General features: G+C 31.3%; 1 protein-coding gene across 2 annotated transcripts; it reads left to right on the top strand.

Annotated features, from left to right (window-relative positions):
* The first annotated feature begins 9,649 nt into the window (after nucleotides 1–9,649).
* On the top strand, nucleotides 9,650–20,660 carry LOC117922496 (WD-40 repeat-containing protein MSI4-like). Of its 2 annotated transcripts, XM_034840626.1 has the most exons (8): nucleotides 9,650–9,793; nucleotides 15,133–15,196; nucleotides 16,044–16,130; nucleotides 16,229–16,291; nucleotides 16,766–16,831; nucleotides 16,966–17,040; nucleotides 18,440–18,515; nucleotides 20,632–20,660. In XM_034840626.1, exons 1-8 carry the CDS (start codon nucleotides 9,660–9,662, stop codon nucleotides 20,643–20,645), a joined length of 579 nt encoding a protein of 192 aa, XP_034696517.1. In that variant the 5' UTR covers nucleotides 9,650–9,659; the 3' UTR covers nucleotides 20,646–20,660. The 2 variants fall into 2 exon arrangements, with proteins under 2 accessions (XP_034696517.1, XP_034696516.1); XM_034840625.1 differs by lacking the exon at nucleotides 20,632–20,660 and having other exon boundaries at nucleotides 18,440–18,638.
* Nucleotides 20,661–20,690: the final 30 nt, after the last annotated feature.

Genomic DNA, 20,690 nt, shown 5'->3' with positions numbered 1-20,690 from the left:
ATATGATTTTTTTAACAAATTTAATTATATTTGATTTTCTTTTATAGTTTTCATGATCGAAACCAAATACAAGAAAACCATTTTCCTTAACACCTTTTTTTTTGTCCTTAGTACTTTTCAAAAACCAAATATAACTTATGTTTGGTTTTCCAAAAAATTTAAAGGAAAATACAAAAAAAAAAAATGAGAAAAAAGTAGAATGGAAAGAAAAAATAAATGAAAATAAAAAATAAGTTTAAACTCAATAAATTATTTTCATATGCTTCTTCAAACTCATTTTATTTAATTTTCCTCTATTATAGAAATATTAAATAATTTAAATGATTATTTAATAAAAAAATCTTATTAAAAATTAGTTAATATTTTAATAAATTTAAAATTTTAAAACTTAAATAAATACTTAATTTTTGTTAAAATAAATAAATAAAATATACTTTCAAGTATTAAAAAAAATATAAAAATTGCTCCCAATATCACATCCTCTTGATTTGACTAAATCTTATGGTTTATGGTTTTATATTGGGTGAAAGCATCTTTACCATCTAAAAACAAAAGTATATCCCTATCCCATGTTGTAGAAGTAGCATCTTCTATGCAGCTTCATAGGATAACTTATATGAATGGCTTTTTTCCTAGTAAATATTCTTAAAATTGACTATTTTTAATTTAGTGAAAAATAAAAAAAAAATAAAAAAAAAATATATATACCATCTAAAAACAAAAGTATATCCCTATCCCATGTTGTAGAAGTAGCATCTTCTATGCAACTTCATAGGATAACTTATATGAATGGCTTTTTTCCTAGTAAATATTCTTAAAATTGACTATTTTTAATTTAGTGAAATATATATATATATATCCCATATGATTATCTTTGTGGAAAAAGTGAGGTTGAGGAGCATCTTCTAAGCAGCTTCATTCACCAAATTCTTTTGTATGGCCTTTTTCAAATTAGAGGCATAACCTAAATATCTTTGGTTGTACCAATAAAAAAAAAAAACATATTAAAAAAGAAAAAAAAGAAACCAATCTTGAAAGGGAGAATTGAAGAGAATGAATTCATTCACATGCCACATGGAGAGAGGCATTGATGATGATGATGAGTGTGTCTGGATGTGGTCCATCATAACCATATCCAACTCCAAAAATTCAACTTAGAAATCCATGCTATCTGCCACTAATTATACATGTAGTGCAATTGATTGCCCTTAAGATTAGTTATGAAACCAAATATGAAAAAACAATTTTTTTAATATCTTGTTTCTTTCCTTAGTATTTTATAATTTATGACTATGTCTGTTTAATTCCCGAAAAATTTAAAGGAATGATTAATATTTTACCTATAAAAAATAAATTATTAATATTTTGATTATCTTATAAAATATGATATTAAGCAGACCCATTATGAGGTCAAGACTAAAGAATTCCTCAAAACTTGACACTTCAGACTTGATTTATGGCTTTAATACCATTTTTTTAAAAAAAAAATATTTCTTTAATATTTCCTTTTAAATGGCTATATATTTATTTTTAGGATTATTTGATTAAAAGCGTGTTGAAAACTTCAAGAAATTTAACTCTCAATCATTTTTGGCATTGTTTGGACAAAAATACCCTTGTTATTTTATGATAAGTATAATATATATATATATATATATATATATATATATATATATATATATATATATATATATTTTAAAAAAACTTACATATAAATACTTGAAGTGATAAAAAAAAAACAAACATATATGTTAAAATGAGTTATTTTTCAAGTAAAAGCATGAAAAAAGTTAGGGTATGTTTGGTAATTGATTTCAAAAACAATTTTGAAGTTTTTGAAAATTATTCTTTATTTTTGTAAAACAAAAGTTTGTTTGAAAACCTAAAATATTTTAAACATGTTTTTAATAGTTTTAAAAACAAATTTTATATCTAACATTTTATTTTTAATCATTTTTCATATTTATATAATTATTTCTTAAAATATTATTCATAAAATAAGTTAAAACAATATAAAACAACTGAAAGATGTTTTGTGAAAACATTTTGTTTTCTATTCTTAAGAACAAAAATTAAAACAAGTTTTTGGTTGTCAAACATATTTTTTATTTTTTGAGAATAGAAAACTATTCTAAAAAACAATTTCCAAATAGACCCTTAGGGTACAACTACTTTCAAGAACAATTTTATGTTCTTTAGAATAAAAAACAGAAAAACACGTTGGACAACCAAAAAACTATTTTCTGTTTTATATTCTTAAAAATTGAAATAAAACACTAAAATGAAAATTATTTTTAAAATATATTTCAAAACATTAAAAATATTTCAAATTATTGTACAAAATATAAAATAAATAAAAAAACAAAATTTAAAATATAATTTTTTTAGAACTGTTTTTGAAAATACTTACCGAATAAGCACTTTCATTAATATAGGATTATTTTATCCTCCAACTAGCTTAATTCTTATTTTAATAAACTTCCATTTTAGCAAAATTATTACATCATCAAAATCTCAAAACCAAGCACTCTTCCTACGTGCCATAAACTTGCTTATGTGGCGAGGTCTGAGAGTTCTGCTAAAAAGGCCAGGGACAATCCCACCCACTGAATGCAAAGTGTAGCGGGAAAGCCATAGAATGAGGAGTAGTAGCAACATGGTCAATCAATTTAGCATATTAAACATTATTAGATTCACATTGGAGAATTAGCCTAATAAGAGAAAATGAATCTTGTGTATGGGTAGAATTAGAGTCTGTTTTACAGTGATTTTATAAAATATATTTAATTTAAAAATTGAAAAAAAAAAGTGTTTCTCAAACTTTAGGAAACATTTTTAAAAATCTAAAAAATCATTTGTAGTATTGAAAAATCATCTATAATGCTTTTTTTCCATAAATACGTGATACGTGATTATCTTAAAAACACTTGCAAAGGAAACACTGTCTAACATATTCTTAAAAATATTTGGAACTAAAGAATACGAAGCTATTATGGATTCCATACCACTAATAGAAAGTTGAGCAAAAAGGGTATCATCGGAATTTTGAAAACAAACAATAGATGATTTAGCGAAAGATTTTATACCAAGGGCCTACTCATACAAAAGAAGAAGTGGATTGTAGACTTTTATGAAAAAAAAATGAAAAGAATGTTTATCAAATATTCATCTTTAAATTGCGATTTGATGAACATTCATTGTACATTGAATGGACCTAAATTGCAACTAGTTTTTGTTGTATGATCTCATATTGGAAAAGCAAGCACAACCAAACATCCTTACCATTGAGTAATTAGTTCTTGCTTTGAATATAACTTTTTTGGGTGAGTTGTGTTGTAGTGTGATAGTAGCAAGCATCAAAATATAAAAAAAAAAATGAAAATATTTTACGGAAATATTGGGAAATATCGAACCAAGATTCAAAAAAAATAAAAATAAAAATCAATTAGATGGAAATTGATTACGATTCAAAAAATATGGGGAAAAACTAAAAAAAAATAAAAATAAAGTTATAATATATATTTTTAAATATGTATATAATGGAATTTGTGGCATTTGGAAATAATATACAAAAATACATTTAATATTAAAATGATAATTTATTTAATTTGGATATATTTAATGATATAAAAAATATTGATATATGTACAATTATTTTTTGTTTAAAAAGTTTATAATTTTATTTACAAGTTTATATTTCTATTATATTTAATAGATATAAAAAAGATATAAAAATTCTTATTAAAAAAATTATCATATGATGGATTATATTTTGAGCAATCAGTTTATTGACATTTGAAAATGACATAATTGAAATTAATTTACTAACCACGATGTTTGGTTACAAGAGCATATTAAGGAAAGGAAAAAAAAAACTAAGGAAATATGAAACAAGTACTAATTAAAATTAATTAAAAACTTCTGCATTTTCCACAATTTTAAATCTTTAGTAAGAAGAGATTAAAAAAAATGAATTTAAAGAATCTTGTAAAAATAATTTATTGATTTTAAATAATTTTTTCTTTCACTTTTATTTACATTTTTTTTTCTTGGGTTCTTTTTTTTTTCTCACTCAAAATTTCTACCGAGTTACTAGGTTTAAACCCAATCCTCCTATTGATCTTGGCTTTTCTTTGAGTAGTAAAATAGTGTAATTTTGTCCAAATCTATTGAAAAGTTTCACAACTAACCATATGAAGTCGGAACACTTGTAAACATAGAAGAAAGTAGCCAATAACATAATAATTAATCTTAATGTTCCAAATCAAGAAAATCTAAATTTATCTTTACTCCAATTTCATCCAACGTTTTCATAATCGAAATAGTGATTGAATCGAAAAAATTATCGATTTTTGGTCTAGCAGAACTGCTGATTAAACTAGAGGTGCAATTTGGGCGAGGTAACCTGATCCAATCCTACATTTGGGCGAGTTTGGACAATCATTTTTAATACTCGGATTGAAAGTGTGTTTGGTAATGATTTTAAAAAACGTTTATAACTTTTTTAACATTTGAATGATAAAAATTGTAAGTGTTTGAAATGTTAAAAACATTTCACAAAATCATTGTCAAATAGACTTTAAGAGTGTGTTTAAGAGTGATTTTATAAAGCATTTCTAACATTTTTAACAATTGAATGATGAAAATTTTCAAATATTAAAAATATTAAAAGCGCTTTATAGAATCACTACCAAACGGGCTCTGAGTTTGAGTTATGTTTTTCAATCTAAACTCAATTTGGGTTGGGTTTAGGCTAAGGGTCGAACAGTCCAAAGCTAACCAAACCAATTTAATGTTTTTATAATATTTATAATACATCTTATCATATATAATAATACTCATTTTCTTTTTCTATTTTTAAGAAAAAATATCAAATTACATTATATTATATGTTTTTCATTTTTTTAGAAAATATATAAATTTATGTTTATTTTTTTGTTACTATCTTGAAATTTTGTTCTATTTTTTATTTAAATTTTCATATAAATACATTAAAAAGTTAAAAAAAAAATTATAGATATATTTTGAATTATGCAACCCAACCAACCCGAGTTTAACTTAATCAATTTGAATCTAACTTGAACAACCCGAACTTGACCCAAGCTTAGAAAAATGAGGTTACATTGGGCTTGGGTTGAGTACCTCATATCAGAGTTCAAGATGGGTTGAATTTAGGTTGATTATTTCTTATCTTGGTTGGACTTTGGCTAATCATCAACTCGACCAACTCACCCAAGTTGCAGTCCTAGGTTAAACCCCCATCAAACTAGTGACACTATAAATATATAATTTTTATATTATATAAAATTAAAATAATTATTAAAAATTAGTATGAACATACATTTAAGATGAAAGGAAAATTATATATATTTAATTTTACCAACCTGTCAAAAGCTTAATATTTTTTTATTTTATAATTTTAAAAACTATTCAATTTAACATATATTATTTTCATATTTATATAATTATAAAATCATCATAAAAGTAAATATTTATATTAATTTAAGGATTTTAAAAGTTAGACTGATGGATTTTGAAAAAACTTGGGTTTCATCCAAAGAACTCAAAAAACATTATGGACTTGATCTAATAGGACAGTCGCAACTTTCTAATTGAAGTAACTAATATTGGTTTACGGATCTAGGGATAAGGTCATGGACTTCCATTGGAATGCATTTGATCCATGGACAATTGTAAGTGTATTTGATGATGGTGAAAATAGTGGTGGTGGTGGTACACTATTTTATGATCATCTCTCAATTTTACTTTGAAAATTCTATTTTTCTTAATCTATAGACGCATTTTATGATCATCTAATTTATTTGTTATTGATAATCAGCAAACATATCGTATGATATAACTCATGAAATTATTTGTCAATGAGCATGATATGCATATTGAACTCAAATCTTGTGAGTTTAAACTTTTAAGAAAATCGGTAGTTCAACATGATATTGAAGCTTGATTTGATTGGAGGTCTTGTATTTGAATCGTCTCTCCATAATTTACATTTCTCCCATTTGTTTCATTGTATACTTCAAATGTGGGTATGGCTTGCGTGTGGGGGAAAGTATTAAGGAGCGTGATATGTATATTGAATTCAAATCTTGCAAGCTTAAACTTTTAGGAAATTGGTAGTTTGACACTATTTGTTGGTAATATTTCACAATAATAATTTTTATTAAGGTGCAACAATATTGTTCTTAACTTGGGGTGCAACAATAGTTCACAAGGTGTGATGCCGAAATCCATAAAATGTTTGGTTTGACCTCATTAGATACTAATTGGTTTTCAAATGAGATGGTCAAAGTTCAATCCAACAACTTTGTCAAGGAACAAGATAAACAACTTTATTGTCTCATCTCGGGTTTTTCTATTATTAATTTAAATCCAAATTACCATCTTGATCTTATATACTCTAGTGTTTTTCAAACATCCAACACAACTCGCTTTATGCAACATGAATTGTGGTGGTAGAGGTATGGCAAATCACTGATTTGCTGCATAAGGCAAAAGATGGGGTCTTTGTTGAGATAGAAAATGCCAAATCAAAGATGGTTAGATGTTCAAAAGCTAAGTCGAAGATGCTTAAACCTACTAATTCAACATTTTTTTAGCCAATGACTTCTAGTCTCTTTTGAAAAGATTCGTCTTATTTAGTTTATGCATAATGTGTAACTATGGGTGCTTCATCAAATGAAGTTATTACATATGTCATTTTTCTAGTCTCCCTATATGACAAATTTGATTGGTTTGTGTTGGAAACCTTCAAAAAAGGTAAAAATCATAATACAACATGCTAATCAATCAAGCAAAATACACAAAATGTTCTCAATTTTGAATATTGAGTATTAATAATAAACAAACATAGAAATGACATACAACATCTTCAAACAAGCCAATAACTTACTCCATATAGGAATTAGATTCTTTCAAGTATTAGAGAAAAAGTGGAAGATAAATCTTTCGGTTTTCCTTTTTTCCAACATCAAAGAAAAAACCAAGCTCTAAAAAGATATGTTACAAAATTTTGAAGAAAAAATTTGTTATAAAGATGAGGTTAATTTCATTCACATTCATTAAAGTTTGAACTAAATATATCTGACCATCATTGGATTGAAAACCTGTCAAATATTTGAGGCACTGTAAACCTAATTTTTTAATTAGAGTACTATGTATAAAATAACGATCAAAATCTACGTAAAACTTTTTATTCCTATTTCATTTTTTTAAATCTATATACGATAATAAATTTAAAATGGAATGATTTTTTCATTTTAATTTTTTATTCTCGCATTCTAAACATATTCTTAATGTAGATGTGTATCCATGGTAACAAAATAACCTTAAGTATATTTTTTTTTAATAATATTCAAATGTCATGTAGGAATCAATATATTTGCATATACGTGTCATTATATTTTCAAATTTAATGTATTGCATTCCATAACACATGTCATGATGTTACCTCATCATCAATATGGTATGTTGTAGAAACCCTAAAAGTTACACATATAAATACATCATAAACCTATAGCGCCGCCTAATGCAACTCTATAACATTTGCAACATAACCCTAAATTCTAATTTATAAATAGGAAATGGCATTCGATGTAGCTTAATACAAGTTTCAAAGCAAGATTCTCGATTATGAGCATGGTAGAAAACGAAGTCAAAGATGTAGATGATGATCTTTTAATAGATCATTGTCTTCTATAAATTGGATCAGTAATTTACCATCGATAAAACACAGGTTTGACCTCTTGATTACTATTCTATAAGTTTATACTTTCAATTTTTTTTTCATTGAGCATGAAATGAAATGATTATTAATACTTTTGCGTCAAATTATTTTTAAATTTATTATGCATTTTTATTATCATATTATATACAATTAATATTAATGTTTTAAAATAAAATTTGATGAAACAGGAATGGTGGTGGTATGAGACATGATATCACAAGCCAATTGCCAACATACACTACCACCCTTCATTTTTTCCACATCATCGATCCTCCCAGGAAGCAGCCATCTATACCTGTCGGAACAACCAGAACCGGCGAAGAGGGGGCAGAAGAGTGATCGGCGACCATCCCCGCTGTTGGTGCATTTCAGACCGACTTTATTTTTCTATTTTCTAGTTGTAAGAATTAAGATTACCCCAAGGAATTTGGACTCCCCAGAAGCAATTTTCTGGTTCATTTATCAGCTCTTTGTATTGTCATGTGGAAGGATGTATCTATTTTCCCATTTTAATATATATTTTTTAGATTATTTTAAAAAATGATTATATAAATATAAAAAATGGTTAAAACAAAACAAGTAAAAATATAAAATAATGTTTTCAATTCCCAAATAAACCCTTTTTTAGTTTAAAAAATACCAATTTTTAATAAAAATAATATATATTTTTAAAAACCCATTTTTAATAAATATCTCTATTTTTTTTTTTATAAAAATTATATTTTCTTTTAAAGCTTATATATAAATAATCGAAATATTAAAGAATATTTATACAAAATGAATTATTTTTTAAATTAAAAATAAGAGATTATATTTACAAATTTGGGATTTTTTTTAATGGTTAATTAATGGGAGAATTATGTTTTAGGGGTAGATAGGCCCCCAAATTAACAAAAGGTCCGTGTAACTCTTCAAATTGAGCCCAAGACTCAATGAAAGTATGGAAATTGAGTTGAAGGATATTATCCTTCAGTATTTCCAAAAATGCCCTTTGTTGATTTTGAGAAAAAAATTAATATTTTTGAAAAATACTTTTATTTAATTTAATATTTTTTAAAATATTTTTTATTTAATTTAATATTTTAAAAAAATAATTTTATGTAATTTAATATTTTTTAAAAATACTTTTATTTAATTTAATTTTTAAAAAATATTTTTGATTTAATTTAATATTTTTTAAAAATACTTTTATGTAATTTAATATTTTTTTAAAATAGTTTTATTTAATTTAATATTTTTAAAAAATAAATTTATTTAATTTAATATTTAAAAAATTTATTTAATTTAATATTTTTTTAAAATAGTTTTATATAATTTAATATTTTTGAAAAAATTATTTAATTTAATATTTTTGAAAAAAAATTAATTTAATATTTTTGAAAACCACTTTTATTTAATTTAGTATTTTTGAAAAAAAATTATTGAAAAAAAATATTTAACTTAATTTTATAAAATATTTTATATGTGTTCTTAAAAGGTATATGTGTCCGTTACTATTTCATATCCTTCAATTCAATTTGAGGAGTTATATGGACTTTTTGTTAATTTTTGGACCCAACTGAGCCCAAAACACAATTCTCCCTTAATTAATTAATTCAAATTATGGTAGTCACTAATTTATTCGAGTTAAGATTAGAAAGTGTAGGAGATGAGATGGGAATATTTATCAAATAAATGGTATCAATTTCCACGTGGTCACTTTTGACACCTGTATATGCCCACATCACCATATTTGGCACGTGTTTATGTCCACATCACCATAGTTGGCACTTGTTTATGTCCACATCACCATATTGACACGTGTAAACTATTAGGACTTTGTGGCAGCATAAAACCCTGAGGGTGCTCTTAGAGGAAATTGAAGCAGTGCGGTGACTGTAAGGCAGAATCAACAGAGTGAGAAAGAGAGAGAGAGATGAAGGAGACGAGCACAGCCGGTGAGACGTCGATTTCGGTGGACGAGAGGTATACCCAGTGGAAGTCTCTCGTTCCGGTGCTCTATGAGTGGCTGGCCAACCACAACCTCGTCTGGCCCTCCCTCTCCTGCCGGTTCGTTTACTTCTAATTTTCTCTTTTTGTATGTAAGGTTTCGTGGAAGTTCCAGGGTTTTTTTTGGGGTTTCTGATGTTTGATTGGTTGGAGTTTGGTTTTTTGACGAGGAGAAATGGTGGGTAGGCTGAATGACTACTTGGGTTTGGTACTGGGATGGGCGTTGTTGGTGGTGGGTTTGTGATTTTGCGTGATTTCGAGGGGATTTTGTGTGTTGAGTTGGTTTGAGATGTGTTTTGGAGAATGTGCTAAGGTTGGGGTTGAAAAGAAGGGGAATGGGTGGGAAAGGTTTGACCTTGTTTTTGTTGAGATATTAGGAATGCTTTCCGTATATCATTCTTTCCTTATATTTTTAGTGTTGAGATATTAGGAATGTTTAAATATTAGGAAAGTTGAGATATTAAGAATATTGAGATATCAGGAATATTGAGATATTAGAAAAGTTGAGATATTAGGATATTAGTTGTTATTTCCTTATATCATTCTTTCCTTGTATCATTCCTTCCCATTCTTAGAATGGTGATTACCCTCTATATATACTTTGTACATGAACGAATGAAAACATGAATGGAAAAAACTACCATTTATCAATTTGAAGGTGGTATCAGAGCCATGGAACTGAAATCCTGGATATTTTGTCGCTATGGTAGTCCGATAGCGATCATCCATCCTAAGACAAGCCCTAATATTGATAAGTCAACCTTCAAATGCACTCACTGCAATAAGATTGATCCCACCAATCTGGATATCCCACAATTTCAAAGCAACAACTCTTGGTATGACCAGGAAAACAATGAGGAACCGAGGGTTTGAACCATGGACCTTTAGATCATGTTTAGGCTATCAACACTTTGTTATTAATGATAATAATCGTGATCAACGGAAGAAGGATTCCAAGAAAACCTCAATTGCAACTGTTGCCGAAATAAAAACAAAGGGTAATGTTGCTGAGAAAGCCTCTGCATTGGTAGCCGCTACAAATCATGGTAGTAAGTTTTTAAATACTTTTAAACCTGTTATTAATAGTGCATGGATAATTGATTCTAGTGCTACAGATCATATGACTTTTGATTCTAGACAGGTTTCACCCCTTAGACCTTCCTCACAAAAAATTGTTTCCACAGCCAATGGTAACACAACCTCAGTCATTAGGGAAGGATCCTTAACTCTTACTGATACTTTGAATTTGGATTCTGTTTTAGTTGTTCCATCTTTAGATTACAATCTTTTGTCAGTTTCTCAAATCACCGCAGCCATATCTTGTATTGTCATTTTCTGGCCTGAATTTTGTGTGATTAAAGACATCCAAACAAGACAGACGATTGGTTGTGGTATTAAGCGGGGAAAACTCTATTACTTGGACTTGCAGACAAAGGATTCAAATAAGTTGCAACAAGCCTTGATGGCAGATGGATCTGAGGGGGAGAAGAAAAAGTCTGAAATTTGGTTGTGGCATCGACGTCTGGGACATGCTTCCTTTGGTTATTTAAAAAAATTGTTTCCTAGTTTGTTTGCAAAGAGTGATATTTCTGGTTTCCATTGTGATATTTGTGAATTGGCTAAATGCCATCGTGTTTCGTTTCCGTTAATTTTGAACAAAAGTCCGTTTCCTTTTATGGTTATACATTCTGATGTTTGGGGCCCATCCAAAGTCCCAACTTTGAGTGGCTCACGTTGGTTTGTTACTTTTATTGATGATTGTACCAGAATGACATGGTTATGCTTGATGAAGACCAAAGATGAAGTGAACTTCTTGTTTCAAAATTTTCATAAAATGATTGAAACTCAGTACAATGTAAAGGTTCGGGTTCTGCGTAGTGATAATGGTGGAGAATATCAAAGTTCTGATCTTCAAAAGTATTTGGAAGGACATGGCATCATTCATCAGACTACTTGTTCCAATACACCCCAGCAAAATGGAGTCGCTGAACAGAAAAATCGGCACTTGTTAGAGGTTGTTCGTGTTTCCTTGATAGCAGCAAAAACACCGATATCTTATTGGGGAGAAGCAATCACATTTGCCGCATACTTGATCAATCGGGTACCTTCCAGCTCAATTAACTTCCAAACACCTCTCCAAGCTCTTACTAATGTCGTAGTTGCCCCAACTGTCCCAAATCTACCTCCTCATGTTTTTGGTTGTGTGGCATTTGTGCATCTACACAAACACCAACGCACCAAGTTAACTTCCCATGCATTGCAATGTGTGTTGTTAGATATGCATTGCACAAAAAGGGATATCGATGTTACCATTCTCCAACTCGACAAATGTATATTACAATGGATGTGGTGTTTCATGAAGATTCGATGTATTTTTCATTTGAGTCTGAACTTCAGGGGGAGTACCATAAGAAAATTCAGACTCTCGATTATGATTATCATATTTCTAAGGAGAATGAATCTGGACAATCTGAACTAGTGAACCAAGAAGCGAGTGAGTTGGATATGAGTGGTCAACAATTTGGGTCCGAAGATGTCTTCACTAAAATACCAAACCAATCGTCGTCTGTTGAAGGTGTTCTTAATTTGGAACCTGATCCATTCATGAAACGGTTACCACACCGTCATAATAGAGGTATTCCTAAACCCACTTATGAACCTGAATTGTCTACCAAAGTCAAATATCCCATGAGCAACTATGTGTCTAACCATCATTTGTCTGAATCAAATAAGTCATTTGTAAATCAATTATCTACTGTAACTATTCCTAACAGTGTGCAGGAAGCCTTAGCTGATCCAAGGTGGAAAGTAGCCATGAATGAAGAGATGAAATCATTGCAGAAGAATGAAACATGGGAACTCGTAGAATGTCCACTAGGAAAGAAGCCAGTTGGGTGTCATTGGATCTATACTGTGAGTACAAGACAGATGGTAGTATTGAACGATTTAAAGCAAGACTGGTAGCAAAAGGGTACACTCAAACTTATGGAATTGACTACACAGAGACATTTGCACCTGTAGCTAAGATCAACACAGTTCGAGTATTACTGTCTTTAGCTGCAAACCTAGATTGGCCATTACAACAGTTCGATGTGAAAAATGTCTTTCTGCATGGCGAGTTATCTGAAGAAGTATATATGGATCTTCCACCAGAATGCATGGTGTCAGAAAAGCAATGTCAGAAGGTGTGCAAATTGAAGAAGTCATTGTATGGGTTGAAGCAATCCCCGAGAGCATGGTTTGGAAGGTTCACAAAGTCAATGAGAGCTTTTGGCTATTGTCAAAGTAATTCAGATCACACTTTGTTCCTGAAAAAACAACATGGTAAGATTACCACACTCATCATATATGTGGATGACATGGTAGTTACAGGAAATGATCCTGAAGAAAGAAAAGCTCTGCAAAATTATCTATCTAGAGAATTCGAAATGAAAGATCTAGATCCTCTGAAATACTTTCTTGGGATTGAAGTTTCTCGATCAAGTGAAGGAATTTTTCTGTCTCAAAGAAAGTATGCCTTAGATCTTTTACAGGAGACTGGAATGTCGGGATGTCAACTTGTTAATACACCAATAGAAGAAGGTCTGAAATTGTGTGTTGAGCCTAATCAAGTATCAACTGATAAGGGAAAATACTAGAGACTTGTGGGGAGATTAATGTACTTAGCTCATACAAGACCAGATCTTGCTTATGCATTGAGTGTAGTGAGTCAATACATGCATAATCCTGGAGAGCAACATATGAATGCAGTTATGCGTATTTTGAGGTATTTGAAGAATGCTCTTGGGAAGGGAATTTTGTTCGCTAAAAATGTTAATCATCAAAGTATAGAAGTATATACTGATGTTGATTGGGCCGGTGCAGTGGATGATAGGCGATCTACATCTGGTTACTTTACCTTTGTAGGTGGTAATCTTGTGACATGGAAAAGTAAGAAGCAGAATGTCATCGCTCGTTCAAGTGCAGAAGCAGAATTTAGAGGCTCTAGGACTTTGTGAGGCATTATGGCTAAGACTTCTCTTACAGGATTTAGGTTACCTATCTAGGCAACCAATCCGATTGTTTTGTGACAATAAAGCCGCATGTGACATTGCTCATAATCCAGTACAACATGATCGTACAAAGCATGTCGAGGTGGATAGATTCTTCATTAAGGAAAAGTTGGATGATAAGATTGTGGAATTGCCTAAGATTCGATCAGAAGATCAATTGGCCGATATCCTCACCAAAGCTGTCTCAAGTCAAGTGTTCTCAAAATTTTTAGATAAGTTGGGCATGTGTGACATCTATGCACCAATTTGAGGGGGAGTGTTAAGATATTAGGAATGCTTTCCGTATATCATTCTTTCCTTGTATTTTTTAGTGTTGAGATATTAGGAATGTTTAAATATTAGAAAAGTTGAGATATTAAGAATATTGAGATATTAGGAATATTGAGATATTAGGAAAGTTGAGATATTAGGATATTAGTTGTTATTTTCTTATATCATTCTTTCTTTGTATCATTCCTTCTCATTCTTAGAATGGTGATTACCTTCTATATATACTCTGTACATGAACGAATGAAAGCATGAATGGAAAAAACTACAATTTATCAATTTGAAGAGTTTTGTGCCAAACGGATTCAATGAGTAAGAACTTGAAGGAGATGGTCCTCATTTTGGTGATTTTATGAAGCAGTCCATTCACTGTTTGGGGAAGCAATTCGAAGAGAAAAACATTTTCCCCCTGGAAAATGGATAGGCCAAAATGGTTGTGCGGAGGTTTTTGTTTTACAGTGTTTGGAGTTTGGTTTCTTTTATTTTCTCGCTTTTCTCGGTTACCAAACGGTTTGAGTTGCGATTTGTCATTTGGGAAGTTGAGCGAAACTGATGAAAATTAATTTTTTTTATATTGGCTTCAAAAGCTGGAGACTTCGGCTCAAGTTAGCCAGATTGTTGTCTTGGGCTTTGTTGAGTGGATTTACATTTTTCTTTATCAGCCAACCAGTGGGAAATGAGAGAGTTGATGTGTTGCTGAGAGAACTAAGGAAGAGAGAAGAAAGTAGAAATGCTCGTTCCTAGAACTCAAGATGTTTTTCTCAAAATGCAGACTTGCCTCAACCTAATGGTTGTGTTAGGGTTGGTTGAATGGGTTTTTCCTCCCCTTTATTTCTTAATTTTCTGCAATTTTCTTGTGAGGGAAATGAGAGAGTTGAAGATTCCATTGCTGAGATAATTGAGGAAAAAAGAAGGAAATAAAATATTTGATCTTATGTCTTGTGTTGTTTTGTTGAAATCACAGTTCTGTTTTCCATGTTTTAAATAGGTGGAAGATGTGATGTGCATTTTGCTTCCTTTGTACTTGTGATTTTAAATGTTTATTGCTGTTAATCAGTCGTGTATTATGTGTACTGATAGATGGGGTCCGCAATTGGAGCAAGCTACATATAAGAATCGGCAACGGCTTTACCTTTCAGAGCAGGCAAGATAATCAACTCAAACACGTTTGCATGTCTTATGTTGTTTAGTAATCAAAAGTCAGGGACATCTTATTGAGTTGGAGCAAAAATTTGAACAAAATGCTCCAATTATGTGATTTTATCATTTAGGAAGCTTTGTTCTATTTGTTTGTGAATGCTAAGCTATCAACACAGTGAGTTAAAAGTTCTTCTAATTGAGTTAGGATGCGAAAAGTTGAGTTGTTTCTATACACTCAAATCCAAAGCTCAGTTGCTGGAAGTGTAATGATGACCCATTTATAGTAATTATGGATTTTGAATTTCCAAGATTGTTTCTGAGAGATGTTAGTTTGATTGTGAGGAACTGTTTGTATGTTTGTGTTTGTAGCCATACCCAAAGGATGACCAGTTTGCCTTTTTTAGAAGAAAATCAAACTAAATTTGAATTGGCTTAGGTGTTTGCTGCTTTAGGTGCCATTTATGGAAGCATGCTGTGCTTTGGACACCAAGTTTTTTGTTTATGTAGTGGAAAAATGACAAAAGGGTCATATTTTGACTAAGCTAGTTTGTTTTATAGCTTCCTAGATGGTCCCTAAAGATTTTTCTTTTTTGGCAATCATAAATGAATAATTTGCACAGCTCGGAAAAATTAAGCTAGTGGAATCACATGATTAAATGGTGTTGAACTTGTTGGATATAGTAATTCATGATATTTGTTCAGTGTGGATAAGGTGTTCTACTTGTTTGCTCATAACAGTGTTGGTATGATGTTGTGATGATCTTGGTATATGCTACCTGGCATACTTATTCTTGTTCTGTCATCGTCTTCATTGATGATCATGTTTTCTGCTTAACTTTGTTTTCTCCCAGACTGATGGCAGTGTTCCGAATACCTTAGTTATAGCAAACTGTGAAGTTGTTAAACCTAGGGTAGCTGCCGCAGAGCATATTGCTCAGGTAATGTCTCCATGACATGTCATTGTTTGCCTCCTCATTCCATGTTCAATTTTCTTTTAGTTATTATCCTATTTCTTAGTTCTTGCTCAAATTTTCAGTTCAACGAGGAAGCGCGGTCACCCTTTGTAAAGAAGTTCAAAACAATTATACATCCAGGAGAGGTATCTATTTTGAGCACTTGTTCTGTTCCTCCTGTTCCATGAATTGTCAATCTACTGATCAAAGAAGGAGGGTTTTATATTTATATATTGGTTGATTTTTGACCCTATCAAACGCAAATAATCTTCATAAAAGTTGATATTGATTGATTTTTGACTCTATCAAATGCAAATAATCTTCACAAAAGTTGCCTAATAGGAATTAAAACTAACTATGCAATATTTTAGAAATGTCAAAGGAGACATTCTTATAGCTGAACATTCAAAACTTGGAAATTAAATATGTGCAATTGATGTGGGAATGGAGATTTCAAATCAAGATCTTTTTCACAGTCAATATGAGATGGATAAGGCTTACCAATCTTCTCCTGTGATTTCATTTCAAAATATAAATTTTTCATTAATAGAATGAACATACTTTCTCTGAACAGAATTCTAAATGCACATCTTTAATCAAGCATAATCTTGACTGTGCTGGTCAACCGAATCAGGGAACTGCCACAGAATAGTAAGATAGTGGCCACACACACTGACAGTCCTGATGTAAGAACTCATTTTTGTTTTTTTTTTTTTTTTAAAGTCAGTTTGAATATGTAAGATTTCTTAGCTTATGTTTATTTTTTTATATGAAGTTTATTGAAATATTGATCTCAATGTTGTTTACTTTTGTTGAATTGGTCCTCATATGGGATGTTGAAACTCAACCTAATCGTCATGCTGTATTGGGAACTCCAGAATCTCGTCCAGATTCGGTGAGTCATTTGCTTTAACTATGAAAATTATTAACACTGGTACTGTTGTTGTCATATGTATTTCTAAATATGTTATGGCTTCAGTTTTGGTTTACGTTTTCACTAGCCGTGAATTTACATGATGTATGGAGCCGACCCAACAAATCGGGAGAAAGATTTAGTGGCACCTTTGAACCCCGTATAACAGGTTCTGCTTATTTAGAGACTACAGAGGGGAAGGTTTTGTTCCTGGTAACTCGGTCCAGCCAACCCCTATTAGAGGACATTACCTTGTTTTGGGACAAGGCTTAAATTCTTGGTCTGATTTGGGTCAGGGTAGGATCTTACTTATTGTTCCGCCTCTCTCTCTTCTTGCCTTCTTTGGATGGGGAGTAAATTTACAGCTTTGCCTTATTTATTCAATTAATTACAAAATTTCCTTAGTCAATGGCATGTCTCCTCTTCATCCTGAAATTAGGGATGCCACCACTTGGTCAAAACAAGACTTCAGGGGCTGCCTTCTGTTATATGAAATTGCAAACCTTCTCTCTTGAAAATGTTCACTAACAAGGTGAGCACTTCTTGGTTGTCATCAGCAACCCCACTGTAACCCATTGCCTTTTCAAGTCCAATCATGAATATCATGATACAGGTAATAGAAAACATTTCCTTTTGATCCCATGATTGGATGGAGCAAGCACATCAACTCAGAAATCAGTAGTGTCCACAGCTTCAAATCCAAGCATCTCTCCACCATCCATTCCACTAGTCATCTCATCTTCTTCAAGAACGAGCTCTTGAGGCATGAGGCATGGAGCTCAAGCGGTAAAGGGTTGGGGTTGGTTTAGGGGAGGTTACAGGTTCTAGTCCCAATGGGGACATATATATATATATATAACCTGTCAAAAAAAAAAAAAAATCTTCCTCAAGAACAGTTCCACTATGTTATCGGACTACTCCTTCCAAGCTATCAATGACCAAATCTTTGCCTGAAACTGCACCATTGTATAAACAGGGTTAGATGGAGTGGGTTGTTGACCAACTTAAAGTTCGTGAGGTTTTTGTGGGTTCAAAGCTTGGTTAAAGGTAAAGTCTTAAGTCCAATCCACATTTAGCTACATATGCTCTGTGGATGAGATGACAAAACTTGCATGAATATAAAGAATTGAGGTAGCTTGAAATTAACCTTTCTTTTTGTAGTACAATATTTAATTAATAGGTAGTTTGAAATAATACTTTATTAGTGCATTGGGGACTTTATGTTGCACTAATGTCATTAGCTGTTATATTCTCTTCAAAATTTGAAATTTTTTTAAGGAGATTCCTATATAAATAACATTTTCCTTTCCAGAGTTCAATTATCTTTTCTGCTTTTTAATGCATAGATGCCATATACGTAAAACAACACTTTATCCTGCAGATATTAACTGGGCATAAAGATAATGCAGAATTTGCTCTTGCCATGTGTCCAACTGAACCATTGGTGCTCTCTGGAGGTTGGAAGCTTCTATTTATTATTGCGAGAGTTTTAGTGACTCCTGATCTTTATGTGATATGGTTGTTAAGTTTGCTGCACTCTAATTTTTTAGATCTAATGAATAATATGTTTAGTTGAGCTACATGGTGATATTGTTTTATGTCATGTGAAATAATTGTCATTATGTTGAGCCATTCCACATGTAGCAGAACTTTTGGGGGCAAAAAAAAAAAAATGTATTGGTGGTGTTTATTGTAGCATAATGGGAATCAGATGATATGTGAACCATGTAGCATAACAGGAATCATGTACTTATTTGACCATGTCCTTTTTGGTCTTCTCCTTGTTGTAGCACGTTCAATCAGAGCCATCATACCTCCTTTTTTGGGTAGTTACATTTGTTTCTCATTATTAAATTATGTTAACCAGTTGTCTTTCATCTTGTCTCTAATTGGTGCTCCCTTGTTACCTGAAACCTTACACAAATTTTTGTGAAGATTAGTCCTGAGAATGTTCTCTGAAATATGCCAAATAAGAAAAGGAGATTGTAATGAGTTTCATTTTAGTTGACTCGTATATAATATTAAGGATATGTATGCCAATGCGGGATGATGGGGGATATTCTCTCTAATGCTTAAATCTTGTATAGTTTTTTGTTGAGATATAGATGCCTTTCTTTTAATCAACATGAAATGTTGGTTCTTTGCTTGTTTTTATTGTTTATTTCTTATAGAGGGTGGCTGTGGTGCATTGTATAATTCTGTAATTCAGCTTAATGATGTATTCTTTTAAAAAATTAAATAATAAAAAAACAAAAGAAGGCTTGGAGTTTCAATAATTTTTGTATACTTTCATACCTCAATATCATTTGGAGACGCTTCTTATATTTGACTTTTAGCTGGTACGTACCTTCGCTGCTTGAGTTTTGTTGGGGTCTGGGATCATTATTTGTAGACCTTTCTTACATTTGATCGTCAGCTCAGTAACTTCGTCTATCTTCAACAGAATGTCTTTCCCAATAGCTTAGAATAAGAACAACAAATCAAAAGATTAACAACATTCTACTTTCCCACTGAATACATTTGGCACTATATGAAACGGTTTTCAAGAACACAAACAATTTTTTATAATGTTCTCAAAAGTCAGTCAAGAAACCTTAACTAATTTTTAATATTGTTCTAATAAGAAGAAAATATGACAAAACAGAAAATTGGAGAGAGAAATGTATTCAACAATACCGGTAATATTGATTTCGAGAAAATCGCTTTCCTCCACCCAAACGCCAACATTCTTTGTCCGTTGTTGTTGCCCTGACATTGATAAGGTATGAAGGAAGCAGCAGAAGGGTGTTAGGGTTAGGGTTAGGCCTTGAGCTGATAATTCATGGCTTTGTATATATAGCTGGAAAATGGACCAACTTTTCTTGCACAGCCGTGCGAATCTTATTCCAAACTTTTTGCTTTCTTGACCTAGGATTCTAACTCAGGAAAAGTACCATTCCTTGCTTTTGATCACGATGTTTCAAACTTCGAAAAAAAGGAATAAACTATATTACCCCTTTGAGAAGTAAATAATAACTTGATTCGATGAGTTCGGAGGATAGGTACCTTCGCCGGAAGGCTCTCGTTCCAGTTCTCGACGGCTGGTTCACTAACCACAACCTCATCTGGCCTTCTCTCTTGCCGGTCCGTATACTTCTTCTTACGTTTCTCAATTCTAGGGTTTTCAGGTGCTCGATTCTTGACCGGTTAGGGTTAGGCTCTCGTTTCTCAAGTCTAGGGTTTTCCCTGAGTGACAGGAGTTGAAAAAGGAAGAAATGAGGGGAGTTTTGATTGGCTTTAGTTTTCTCGTTCTCTCTGTTGTTTCATTTCTCAGTTCTGGAGTTTGTGGTTCTTGATTGGTGGTTTTTGCTGAGGACTTGGATTTCAAGGAAAGGATATGAGTGGAGAAACGAAATTTGGTGTTGTTTTGTTTTGATTTGATTTGGTTTTCTACTCTGCAGAGCTTGCATTGTCTTATTTCTCAATTCCAGGGTTTCGAGGTTTTCTTTCTGGTTCTTGGTCAGTTGAGTTCGTCGTCTTCAGTCAGGAATCTGATTGTGTTTCTGTTGAATTTTTTGTGTTTCTGTCGTGAAGGTGAAGGAGCATAGAGAGGAAGTTGGATTGCTCTGATTCGTGAGGGAAAATGAATCTTT

Source organism: Vitis riparia, chromosome 9 (assembly GCF_004353265.1).
Source record: "Vitis riparia cultivar Riparia Gloire de Montpellier isolate 1030 chromosome 9, EGFV_Vit.rip_1.0, whole genome shotgun sequence".
NCBI classification, from domain to species: Eukaryota; Viridiplantae; Streptophyta; class Magnoliopsida; order Vitales; family Vitaceae; genus Vitis; species Vitis riparia.
Note: the sequence above shows the minus strand (reverse complement) of the source record. Positions and strands in the feature narration are given on the sequence as shown.